The sequence below is a fragment of the Podarcis bocagei genome (assembly GCF_964188305.1).
Source record: "Podarcis bocagei genome assembly, chromosome: 10".
NCBI lineage: Eukaryota > Metazoa > Chordata > Lepidosauria > Squamata > Lacertidae > Podarcis > Podarcis bocagei.
The window spans coordinates 45,686,094-45,698,911 of NC_138135.1; the positions used below are offsets into that span (position 1 = coordinate 45,686,094).

Here is a 12,818-nt window from a genome sequence, read left to right on the forward strand (position 1 = left end):
GGTGAAATGATGCATGTCTACAAAGTGTCACCAACATGCAAAGTTTAACTCCAATACTGAAAAAAATGCTCCGCTAGTCTACTTACTGAGGTAGCAATGGGCTCCTTTTCTGCTAATTAGGAGGTTACTCCAATCTGTTAAGAATAAATTCCTGAGTGTTCTGAGCAGGAGAACAAGAAACTCTTGCTGAAGTAAAGACAAATGCTAGCATCTAGGAGACAAGTATTTATTTGATTAATAACTTACAAAAAATGACAATTTTAATTTATGTAAGGAGTGCTATTTTTATTAAACATTTTACAGATTTTGTTCACCATGTAATACATCAACATTTTGACAGTAGTAAAATAATGCTTGGCACAGTTATAAATAAGGTAAATTAAAAAAATACTCAGTTTTAAACAATGATGCTCTTATGCATATTAACTGTTAAAACAACTTAGGAGAGCATTGAGAAACTTAAAACCTGCAAAAAGAAAATAGCTTATCTAGGGCAGAAACAAATTTTTCATTTGCTTGTTCTGAATAGATCAATGAACATCTATCCAGTATATTTGGATCGCTTTCATGCAGCCCTCTAGAATGGTGTGGTCTGCTGCAATAAATAACAGAGTTCTTGGTAGAAAAAAATGCTGCATAGATACTCCCCCCCACCCAATCTGCCAGATTTCAGGAAAAAAACCCTTCAGTATTTCAGACTACTAGAATTATTCTAGCTCCCTCAGATGTAGAACCTTCTTCTGGGCAATTCTAACTCCATTATATTTTCTTTTTGCAGCATAGAGTTAAGCAAAATTTACACCCAAGTATTTTGGCTCAACTGAAGTAGGATTTATTTTCACTATCAAGGACACAATTATTTGTACAAGGAATCCATATGGTGCACATTACTGTAACTTGCAAAAGAAATATAGATGTGTATTACACAGATTTTTCTGGAGCTATGAAATATATTTAGCAAATAGATTACGGAGGGCTTTCAACATCAAATGAGATTCTGCAGAGCTACGCTTTCTCCAAAAGGGAGTCAACTCCATGTAATGTAAAATAAGAAATAGATGGCTCTGCTCAAACATGTTCAGCTTGAAACTAAAGTTTACAAGTAGTGTTGTAAGAATAATATATTCTTATTATAGTTCTAAGTTGTATCTGACAAAATGGCACAGGCCTCTTTTGCCATCCCTGCACCCAACTTCATTCTCTTTCCCTCAAAAATAGTGTGTCAAAGACAAAGTTGAATTTTTCCAGTATTAAACATTCAAGTACACTAATGTTGCACTTCTGTAAATCTTGATATCTGGTACTTGCAAACTATGCACACCTGGTGATCAAAGAAATGGCTAGAGGGAAAATGCCTACTTGAAAATACTGAACATCAACTATTTACAGTTTCACTGCTCCTCTTACTAAGGCAAGGGGCGGGAATACCACTAGATTGCTTTAATACCTGTAATCTGCATATTACAGGAAATGCTAGTTTTGCCAAGCATCAAACATGCAGTGAAGTTGCAGGGTACAGTGCCTATTAACAGCAATATTGATCATTACTAACAAGCCCATTAGATATCTTCCTACATTTTTGGTTGGATAAAATGAAATGAGCAGCTTTTAAATATACTAACACACACACACGCACACACACACTCACAAAGAGAAAACTATTTGATAAATTATGTATATACAGATAAACATTCTTTACACTGGTCTCGATCATCTGTATTAAGGTCCCCTCCCCAAATCCCCCTCACAGGATTCTCGAACCACTATGTTGCTACAGCACTTAAAAAGAGAACTTAACCGATTTTTCAAGTCTCTCTGTAAACAATAGTTAAGGAAGCAGTGAATAATTCACAAGGAATATATAAAAATGCTGTAACATAAAATCAGTGCATCACATTCAACAACATAAAACTCTTCTGGAATGCAACTTCATACCACTCCTTACCTTTCAAATATATCTGGTTCTGGTAACTTTGAGACAAACAAAAGTTAAGGGTGTTTTCCCACTTGCTATTACCATATTCTTCAAGAAGCCATGTAATGGTTTTTTCCACTTAAATCTGCTACAAAGGAATTATAACTTTCTTTAGCTTGAATTCCATCATTTTATGTAAAGTAAAAGAGTTATTTGTTAATCAGTTTTTACTTCTCCAGCAGCCACATTCAATTTAACTGCAGTCATATCCTTCCCCGCTCCCCTATTACTGAGAGTTGGCCCTTTCACTCTTTGGTTCCACCTACATGACTTCGAACATCCTCCAATGACTGTAGACTACATCATGCAGAACTGTACCTACTACTTAGGTACCAGCATTTCACTGACTGCATATACTATACGTTTTTATTTAGTTTTTGCAGATTATTATGCTATATTTTGTTTTGTGGTCTAATTTTCAAAAGTCGTATCATGCACCTAAGTAGGGCTTTATACTGGATGAGATAGATGTAATTTTGTGCAACTTCACCCACCCTCCCCGAATATACATCTTCACACAAGGCTTATTACGAGTAATTCAATATATCGGAAACAAGACAGCTTTAACAGCCATTACATTTACGTAACAGTTTTGTGACTAACATCCTTCTGCGTCCTGCTTCCAACAACTTCACGCTTTATGGTGGATTCCCAGTAAGACCACATGATTCTTCGGAGTACTGAATGCACATTTTCAATGCACATAATACTATAGCAAATCTGTACAAAAATTCCATTACAGGAAATATAATACATTGATCTCAAAGTCTGGCTGCTTTGTAAAATTTGACTTTAATTCCAATGAAATTGTTCAAATTATGAAATAAATATTTAATGTTCAGCACAGCATGACTTTAGTATGTTTGTATTTTAACAATCTCATGCTCCATTGTGAAAGCAGTTAAAAGGAAAGAAAATGGCGTGAATATGTCTTTGTGAATCATTCCCACGGTAAGAACAGTTAAAATCCCTTTCTCATCTTCCTCCTCATTGTCAGGATTGGCAGTTTATTCTGTCCTTTGATTACATCTGTTAATAAAACTGATGTAGAGAAGGTACCATTAGATTCACTGTTAGCTCTATTCATAGCATGCTACTGTTCAAGGGATGTGGATTTGAGAGAAACAAATTTTCAGGCACCACTCAGATACGATATGCTCACAGGTTTGGAGGTGGGTGTTACACTAGCTGGTAGCCACTTCCAGTTGTTTGGTCATATTCTATTGTATACTGCCTTGTCCAGTCCACAATAACAGGACGAAAAAGACCGCAGCATCTGAATTCAAAGAAGTCTATAATGTTTCTTATGCATCCATGGCTAAAAAATACAAACAAAAATGGTTACATAAATATTATGTTAGTCCAGCAAGTGCAACGATATTAATAGTTAACATTAAGGAGGACTTCCCCACCCCCATACATATAACTGTGCTTGCTGATACTTACAGAAACATTCACTGCTACCGAGGAGTGAAACGCGTCGGCTATCAACCAAGAAGCCACACAGGGTTCTAAACTCTCAATAGGAAGTTTTAGGCAAGCTATGATTTCTTGGCTTCAGTTTATCTTCCCCCTTTATAATGGGGGAAATACTTCTGACCTAATGTATTGGGTTTGGGGAAGGACTGATTACATAGAACACGTGATCAATTACAAATACCCAGTTTAATTGGCTAGAACTGAGTGAATTCATGGTTCTGGTGGAACACAATTCACGTATCTAATGTGGTTGCACAGTCTGGCCACTTCCACAAGTGAGGGTATGATCACTATTTCATCAGATATTCTACAAGTCTCTGGATGCTACTTTCAACAGCTCTGGATATGGTCATGTTTCCCCCTAAAACAGCTTTCCAAACTTTTTATGTTGGTGACATACTTTTTAGACATGCATTATTTTGCAGCACAGTAATTTAGTTTTATTAGCAAACTGGAGGTTAAACTAACCCATTTCCCCATGAGGAGCGTACGGAGTGTTTGCATGGCACACCTACACACTGCAGCTGACACACTAATGTGTCGTGACACACAGTTTGGAAAGCTCTGCCCTAAAAGTTCAGGTCTGTGTTTTGTGGGTTCTCATGGATCAATTACTATCGCCAGAGACAAAAGTGGTTTCAATGGCTTGAGTGCCTTTATGGCTTTGTCTGATGGCCTACTCCTTATGGATAATCCGGCTTCAGTGGCTTCATCCTTGGTAACCTCATTTAGACAACTACTGGAAAACTGTTATATGTAGGGCTGCCTTTGAAGACAGTCCAGAAACTGCAGCCTGTGCAACCAGACTGCTGATTAGACTTTTACTTTTTGATGTTATTAGATTGCTGCTGTTTGATCATACTATTGGTGCCCTTAATTCCAAAGGAAGAAAGATACACAAGAGGAAGAATAAGGCAGGCTGAACGGGATAAAGAGGTTTGGGGAAAGAAGAAAATGTAGGAGTCTTTGTCAGTTATTAATGGGATTGTAGAGAAGAGAAAACGGGACCAAATTAGGGAAAGAGAAAGCAGATGTCTGTGTACTCTAAAGTATTTTTTTCTAAGGAATAATCTTTCATTTATGATAATGTTTATTTTGAATGTTACTAGGTAGCTAGGATTTTTTGTGCATGTCAGTACTAATGGCGTAATTACTTCCAAGAGAATCCAAGTATGTGAACAATATGAAATGGTAAATATTTGCATATGCATGCATATGCATGAGGGAGAGAGAAAATGAACTGTATGCTTTTTAGTTTTAGGATTTTGTTTTGTTTTGAATTTGAGGGTGCTAAAAGAGAAATGTGTTTCTGCTCATGTTCCAGTTATTTGTTTAAGGAAGTTGTAGTTCACATTTCAATTTGTATAAAATTTCCAGAGCAGGTAAACTATACGACAAAAAATACTTTGATGACCTTCAAACAGTTTCCCCAATCAAGATCACAACCCTAACTCAGCTGCTTTCCTGGGAACATGTGGAAAGAGATTCACATTTCTGTGGCTACCTTTTAGGAAAGGGGGGAAACAACCCAGTACGCAGAATCCACTCACATGCGCTATTTAAGCTTTCCCTCACTTGTGAATACCACCCGCATGTTTGTATAAACACATTTCCATGTTTCTTTATCTATGTACTTACTTAAATGGGCTTTCGATAGATGTTGTTGTAACTTTAAAGTGCTTATATCGTCTTGCATTCATCCTTTCATTTGTAGTAATACCTAAACAAGAGATCTGGGAGAAATGGAGGAGGGGAAGTATTCAGAATCTTTGAAGATGTAGTACAGTGGTACCTCAGGTTACATACGCTCCAGGTAACATACGCTTCAGGTTACAGACTCCGCTAACCCAGAAATAGTGCTTCAGGTTAAGAACTTTGCTTCAGGATAAGAACAGAAATCGTGGTCCGGCAGCGTGGCAGCAGCAGGAGGCCCCATTAGCTAATGTGATGCTTCAGGTAAAGAACAGTTTCAGGTTAAGTACGGACCTCCGGAACGAATTAAGTACTTAACCCGACGTACCACTGTATATGAACCCGCTAAAGTAGGCATGGGGAACTTCCAGCCCCTAAGTCTTATTAGGCCTGGAACAGGTCCCAATTTGGTCCACAAGGTGGTTCCACCATGTCCATCTGCCCACATCTGATATCATATATGCATCCGGTGTGGGGTAGGTAGAGATGTAGCTGCCAATGTACAATAGGGAGCCTTTAAGCACTTTCCCAACTGCTAATTAGCAAGGGAGACTTCCTATCACCACCAATCGACTGTCTACTGGGATCAGCAGGCCTGCTGGGATAGATTGTGCTATGCAGCTTCCCATGGGGTACTCCACAGAACAGCAAACCGCCTGCTGAACTCGATAGTGCAGCGAATCCAAATGGCCTTGAAGTGAGAACCTATCAGCTGACAGGTAGTGACTTAAAGCCTACTGGAATAAGATGCACTATTAAAACCCCTATAGGGAAATCTATAGCATAGGCAATCCATGCAGAAAGTGGAGGTTGAAGCCAGAACTGTTTTGCTGTAACTTCAAGACCACCTTTGACAGCTTAGTACAAAGATGAAACAAGTTATAGCTAAATGGAATACTTTTTCTGTATTGCATGCTAATGGAGTTTGCTGTTAATGCACAAAAAACCTCTTTGATACACTGGATCTTTGATACACTGGCTCTGAACCATGGTGAACTTAATAATAACTGAGTTAACAGGTTTAATGATTTATTTTCAAAAACAGTCAAGCAGTAACTTTGGGCCTGCTAAAGAGAAAGTTTACCATGAGATTATTCTCTGTCATGTTAACATTTTCCTATTCCTACCCGACAAAACATTGTTAGTGTTATATTACCTTTGCCTATTATTTTGAGACACTGACACAAATAGGCTGTGCTTGGATTATCATAGTAATAATAATAATAATAATAATAATAATAATAATAATAATAATAATAATTTATTATTTATACCCCGCCCATCTGGCTGAGTTTCCCCAGCCACTCTGGGCGGCTCCCAATCAGTGTTAAAAACAGTACAGCATTACATATTAAAAACTTCCCTTAATAATATCTTAATAATCCAAGATAAGAAAGAGCTTAGCTCCTCCATTTCTGCAATTGAGGGAACATGCCAGGACGTCCCAGTTAACAATAGTTTCTTTTTGTGTCTTAATTGCTGACCCTCATTACCTAATCAAACCCTCACCCCCAAACACTAATGGCTACTCAGATCAATTTCTTTAGTGAGACTTTGCATGTTCTGAACTTGCCTGGGTAAATTCTTTATTAACTGTGTAAAAACAGTCAATTGCGTTTCAGTGATGCAAATTCCTTGCCAGCAGAACAGCTGCATCCAATATGTACTTGACGCCAAGTCTTTTCTATTCTCCTGTGTGTTTCTGTCACTCATGATCATTTATGATAAAAGATACATGAAAACAGATTTGAAACTAGCCACTTATTTTTTTCAACGTTTTTGTATACCAAACCCAACCAAGTTCCATAGTGCTGGCAATCAAACCTGGTGGCACCCAAAGGCTTGGGAAATAAGTGCATTTCAAGTTTGATGCTTTGCATTAAAGAGAGAAAAAGGCAAAGGCTTCAGTATGCATTCAGATCCTCACATATGCAATAGAATCAACCCCCGGATTCTCAGGAAGGTTTCTGTCAGCAGAATGAGGAGGTAAGCACTTTTCAGTGATTTCCCATCTCCTCTGCAGCCCTCCCTCAACCCCAAATCTGCTCTGGAGAATCTCCCATCCTTCTGAAGCAGATTTAGGAGGCTGGGTGCAAGGGGAAGGGTGGGGAAATTAAAGTTCTCTTGTCCCTATTCAACTGGCCTTACTGCTTTACTGTCAGTGAGCAACACTGTTGAATGCAACCCTGCTTGTTTGCATATTAAGTGCTTTCTCCTACCTGATACATCTGACACATTAGCAGCACAGCCACCCACATGAAGTGAAACACGCTATTCAAAAACATCCAGAACATCCAAGGTGAACAGGTGGCTATTTGTGTAATGTATGTCCAAAATCCATCTGCTGTGTAAGTAGTGTGACAGTGGATTCCCCAGTCTGGAATTAAAAAATACGTATCATTGGATTAGAAAATGATATCATTGGATTAGAAAATGTTCCTGAACATGAGCCTGCAGAATACAGGGCATGTTGCATGGGGAACATTTCCAAAAACATTTTTTATGAGAAAAGAAAAACCCTACCAGGCAACAATCAAGGTATAGGTCAATGTTCACACAGAACATTGCAGGCACAGTAGGACTTAAACTAGGCATTAAGAAAATGGTTCAGGAAACAATACTCACAAGAGATACATCCATAAATCATCCAGCAAATCATGAATAGTAAAAAGAATAGATAGCCCATGAAATAACGATGGTTGCCAGCTCCTGAGAAGAAAGAATGGAAGTCAATGTATTTGCTTTTAATGCCGTTTTAACAAGAGACCAGAAAGGGTGCTTCTAGTAATACATAATATATAAAGCATAGCTTTCTCTGCCACAAGACTAGAAGAGTCTAGAAGAATCTTATTTCAGCACGGCAATGCAGTTCATCACATGCTTTGCAAATAAAGCACAAGCTCCCCTGGGGAAAGAATTGGGAAGTATTCAAGAAGTAAATGAGGAAGTGAGCATAAATATGCAAATATACAATATAAAGCTGACCTTCAGCCCAGTAACCTTTTCTCCTCCAAAATAAAACTATTTCATTTGTTTATGAATACTAATATTACCCTGAAATTTATTTATTTGAATATTTATAAACCACAAACTCAAAAAAATGAAAGTGGTACACAATAAAACTATTAATGCATCATAAAATTGTAAAAGAAAAAAAGACCAACACTTTATCAAATCAGTTCTCTAAAAATGCTCAGGCATTCTGATGAGATGAATCCAGCTGGAAGTGCTTCAAATGCAAAACTTAAAGACTGTGTCTTAGCTTCACAGTCACTAAGATTTGTGACCATACTTGCTTCAAGATCACCTACCAAACATTCACATGAAAAATCTGCATTCCCACAAAAAACAACAACCCTGCTCTCTGCTGTATTCATTTGCTATACTGCTTTAGCTCCTAGTGACAAAGACTGTGGGAGGTCAAGAGGCTGGCTGAGCTTGCTTATGCTTCTAAACTATAGTATAAAATTTTTTTTGGCATCTTCTTGGTCTGATAGCAGTGGTGAATACATGAATACTAAGAAACCATGCTATGCTAAATGCACACACTATTTCAGATTGAAAGCTAAATGCGATGGAAATTTTCTATTCCTTATCAATACTTACCTACGCAGTTACCAACCCAGGGGCAGTGATGATCAAACTTGGCTATACATCGATTGCACACACCACAGTGTTTGGACCTCACCGGTTTCCGTATCTGTTCAACAGATTTTTATATGCATACAATGTAACCTGCTTTTCATATTATCAATCTTTAATATGAATTTTGAACACAATGTTGCTATTGTTGTTGCTTATACTACTCATGCATGTCATGATACCAAGAATTTAAGAATGTAATCACGTGGAGCCTGTAGTTCTAGCTTCACCTAGCAAAAACATTCTTCCCTTACTTTAACTTTCCTCTAAATGGAAGCTTTGTATTTGTCACCAACACCCACTGGACAAGTCTTATATACTATACACAAGTCTTACAGCATTTGCAATCACCAATCTCAATTAAATTGAAACAAAAAAATTCTCCTTTCCATTGCAAAACAGAATTTCCCACCGTTCTTTTTACTGCTGACAGTGAAACTCTGAATTAGAGATCAAAGAAACTGATGACGATACTGATGGAAAAGCTTGCAGAGTTTACAAAAGATTAAGTATTTTGGGGATTTTTATCGTCTGCAGTTAGATCAGTTACTTATGGGTGGATGCATAAATAATTTGTATTCCATACAGAAAAAACTGAGCATAACACTGCTGTAATGCTGTCGGTGAAAACATTTCATCAAAACAAATGTTAGCGCAAAAAAGACATTTTATCTTGAGAATGACACCTACAACATTTAACATTTGCATTTTAAAAATAGTGTATCTATCAAGTAATAAACAATTTGTCTGAAATACAAAGTACTCAGATCTGTAGTCAAGACTATCTTATCAATGTCCCAAAGTAAGAGAACACTTATGTTTCACCATATCTCAAGTTCTTAAAATATTTTCATACAGAGCAACAAGTTTTTAAATACCATTATAGTAGCAAATAATTTATGCAGCATGATAGACGGTATTTAGTTTTAAAGGTTTTATATTAAAGAGTCCAGAGTTGCACGTATTTAGATTCTGGATAGGAATATAAATGTATCATAACAATCTCACAATTCCTGTATATTTTGAGAACATTATTATATAAAGCTCATTCTGCTTACTTCATTACAGATGTTTTAGATAAGGCAAAACTTTTACTGAAGTGACAGTTGATAATAACTAATGTTGATATTTACTTTATACACACCACAAACTGAACAACTAAATTTCCTACAAAAAATCCAGTATAAGAGGTGTGTGTATCTAAAATGGCACTGTAAATTTAATCTGAAGTTGTTAATGGAAGCATTTTCATTTTGCTCTACACTCAGAGATCTATGCACTTGTTTGATTTAGTCACAATCTGAAGTAGTCCTGTTCTCTCTCTCCTATTTTTAGGATTCTAATCAAGGATTGTCATTAAGATACATAGGAACAACAATAACTTTAAGAATTACTAGGAACTCTTGTATTGCTCCTGCTAAATACTTTGGTAGAGGGAAGTCTTACCACAGCGAGTGGCAACACCTAGTGTACTAGAACATATATTTTTCTATTTGAAGGCCTGGAACAGCCTGCTGCCCAGATTTCTATACTGACTTAAGAGAGCCACTGTATTTTGATATAAAAACCTGTGGGTGTTTTAAGTTAAGCTTCTACCCAAATCCATCTGAACTTGTGTCAAGGACATCCCACTGGAATACAGAGTCCTAACTCGGTGGGACAGGGACTCCAGTAAGGAATTTTGATATCCTGCTTTCTTCTGGATCCATCACAACCACACTATGGACTTGCCTTTTCTTATTCCTAGGAAGCATGGCATTCATATGCCCAAATACTGGCTTAGTATTTTAGTTGGCAGAGGCTCACTTATACCCTGTATGAATATCGCAAGGTCAAAGAATACACTCATTTTCTAAACAGACATGATGTTAAAATTGGTAATTTAATTACATGTAAGCAAAAAAGCATACTACCAAACAGGTACTGCAGAATATACTGAGGTCCAGACTTCCTGTCTCTGCAAGTTCCACTATTGTCTGCAGAAAAGAAAAAATAAGAATATTTAATCATTTAAGAACCATATTCATACATGCTTCATAAGTCGACTCTAGTCGACAAACTTATGTCATAAAACAATTTGTTAGCCTTTAAGGTGCCAGGAGATTCTTGGCTGTTTTTACTGCAAAAGCTATCCCACTGGAAATCCCAACTTCTATTAACACACTCCGATTAGTTTAACACCATCTCAAGCTTGGACAAAAATATCTTAATGCCATTTTATTCACATCAAAGAAATTCGGCACCATTAGAGCCTACATAAACACACATGTGTAATTGGTTCTGCCCCAATTGCCTCCAAGATACAAGGGGACTCTATCCAGCAGCAAGATCATTAGTTTCTGGCTGCTTCTCAAGATTGCACCAGCATTAGGGCAGTTGGGCTGCTCCAGTATCCGGCATATCCTTTCCAATCTCAAAAATGTATCCCCTTGCATTCAGTTTGAAGCCGTTACTACCACCCTATGTTCTGCTGCGGTGACATAAAGAGGATAGCTGGGATACATTAAAATCTCCCAATACACAGAACACTATATCAGGAAGGAGAGTCTACAGCCTAGTCTTTTTCTGGACATGCTGGTTTCCTTTCAGGGATGACATCTTCACCTTCATTTTCAACTGGTCCAAAAACAATTACACCATGTGATGAGTAATCTGTCTGGGCTTAACCTTCAAGGTGCCACAACTCCTTCCACAATTATTTCTTGGAAGTTAAGATGCATACTTGAGGGATTGTGTGTGTATGTGTAAGAGAGAGAGAGAATGTGTGTGTATCTACACACACACACACACACACACACACACACACACACACACGTTTTAAACAAACACCAGAAATATCTGGATGACCTCAGCAGATTTCTCAGTAGCAAAGCATTCACTCTGCTTAGACTACAATTACCTCTGATGTTCTTAAATGGAACAACTTGGCAAAACAGAGACAGAAACAATTTTCAGCAACACTCTGTCTCCTCTGCAGCCCCCTGTGCCCCTCTGCGGGAGGCTGGGTGGGGGACACTTTCCTGTAATTGCTTTGATTAGAAAACACTTTGAGTGTGTACACAGAAAATCTAAACAACATCTTCAACCATTAACAAGAATGGACTGTTTTGCTTTTTACCTTTTTCTTTTGTTCTTCTGTGGCTTTAATTATTCCTGGGTCTGATTTCCAAGATTTTCCAAAATTGTAGAAAAGTGCAACACTATTAGCAAGAAATGGAAGGTGGATGAACACAAAATTTAGATGTATTAAATGTTAAGGAATTTAAATATGTTTTCTTTCCTGTTAAAAATAATTATTATTTGAAAATAATAGAATTCTGCAATACACTTTTTTGTTGCTAATGCATTTCACAGGGAATGTACTAGATGCATGTCAAGACATCTAATAATCCTTTTTTGCCATTATATGCTGTTCAAGTGTATAATCTTGTCTTAATTTGTTTGATAGCTCCAAAATTAACAGTGCAACATTATACATGTTCTCTCAAAAGTCTGAATTCAGTTGAGCTTATTTCCTAGTCAATGTGTTTAGGATTGCAGCTTTTGTATCTCTTTAAATCATTTTCTGACATAAAATATTCAAATAGTCAACCATTTTTAATATATTTTTTACTGTTTATGCCTATTAGTGGCCTGAAATTCCAGCTAAATCACAAAAACACTATAATAATAAAGAGATTATACAGGGAATGATGAATACAATAATAAACTCTTTTGGGGGGATGGATTACATTCATGTTTAAGATTCCTCTTCTTCTTCCCCTCTTAATAATTTACTGAAAAAAGGAACATGTACTTTACCTGGAAATGAAAGTGTTGGAATAAATTGCAGACCCTTGGATTTTTTCCCCAGTATTTGAATTCCAGCTGCTTCACAATTTGAAGTTAACTTTGTTAATACCTAGGTATCTGTATTTTCTTCACATTAATTTGCACATAGTAAAAGCTAATTATATTTTAACAGATTTAAATATTTTCTACCATGAAATTACAAATGGCCCCAGTAGCACCTTTTCTGCTTCAGTGCCTC

At 37.0% G+C, this 12,818-nt stretch overlaps 1 protein-coding gene across 2 annotated transcripts in view; it reads right to left on the minus strand.

Annotated features, from left to right (window-relative positions):
* Nucleotides 1-299: 299 nt before the first annotated feature.
* Nucleotides 300-12,818, minus strand: part of ZDHHC17 (zDHHC palmitoyltransferase 17) — a 56,142-nt gene continuing 43,623 nt past the window's right edge. The window contains exons 11-17 of one of the 2 annotated variants that reach the window (XM_081211239.1): nucleotides 11,907-12,029; nucleotides 10,699-10,764; nucleotides 8,753-8,846; nucleotides 7,772-7,855; nucleotides 7,366-7,523; nucleotides 5,093-5,187; nucleotides 300-3,293 (exon numbers count right to left, since the gene is read on the minus strand). In XM_081211239.1, the coding sequence (XP_081067365.1) occupies nucleotides 3,155-3,293; nucleotides 5,093-5,187; nucleotides 7,366-7,523; nucleotides 7,772-7,855; nucleotides 8,753-8,846; nucleotides 10,699-10,764; nucleotides 11,907-12,029 (759 nt within the window). In that variant the 3' untranslated portion in view covers nucleotides 300-3,154. The remainder of the gene's footprint in view (nucleotides 3,294-5,092; nucleotides 5,188-7,365; nucleotides 7,524-7,771; nucleotides 7,856-8,752; nucleotides 8,847-10,698; nucleotides 10,765-11,906; nucleotides 12,030-12,818) is intronic. The other variant, XM_081211240.1, reaches the window with a different exon arrangement.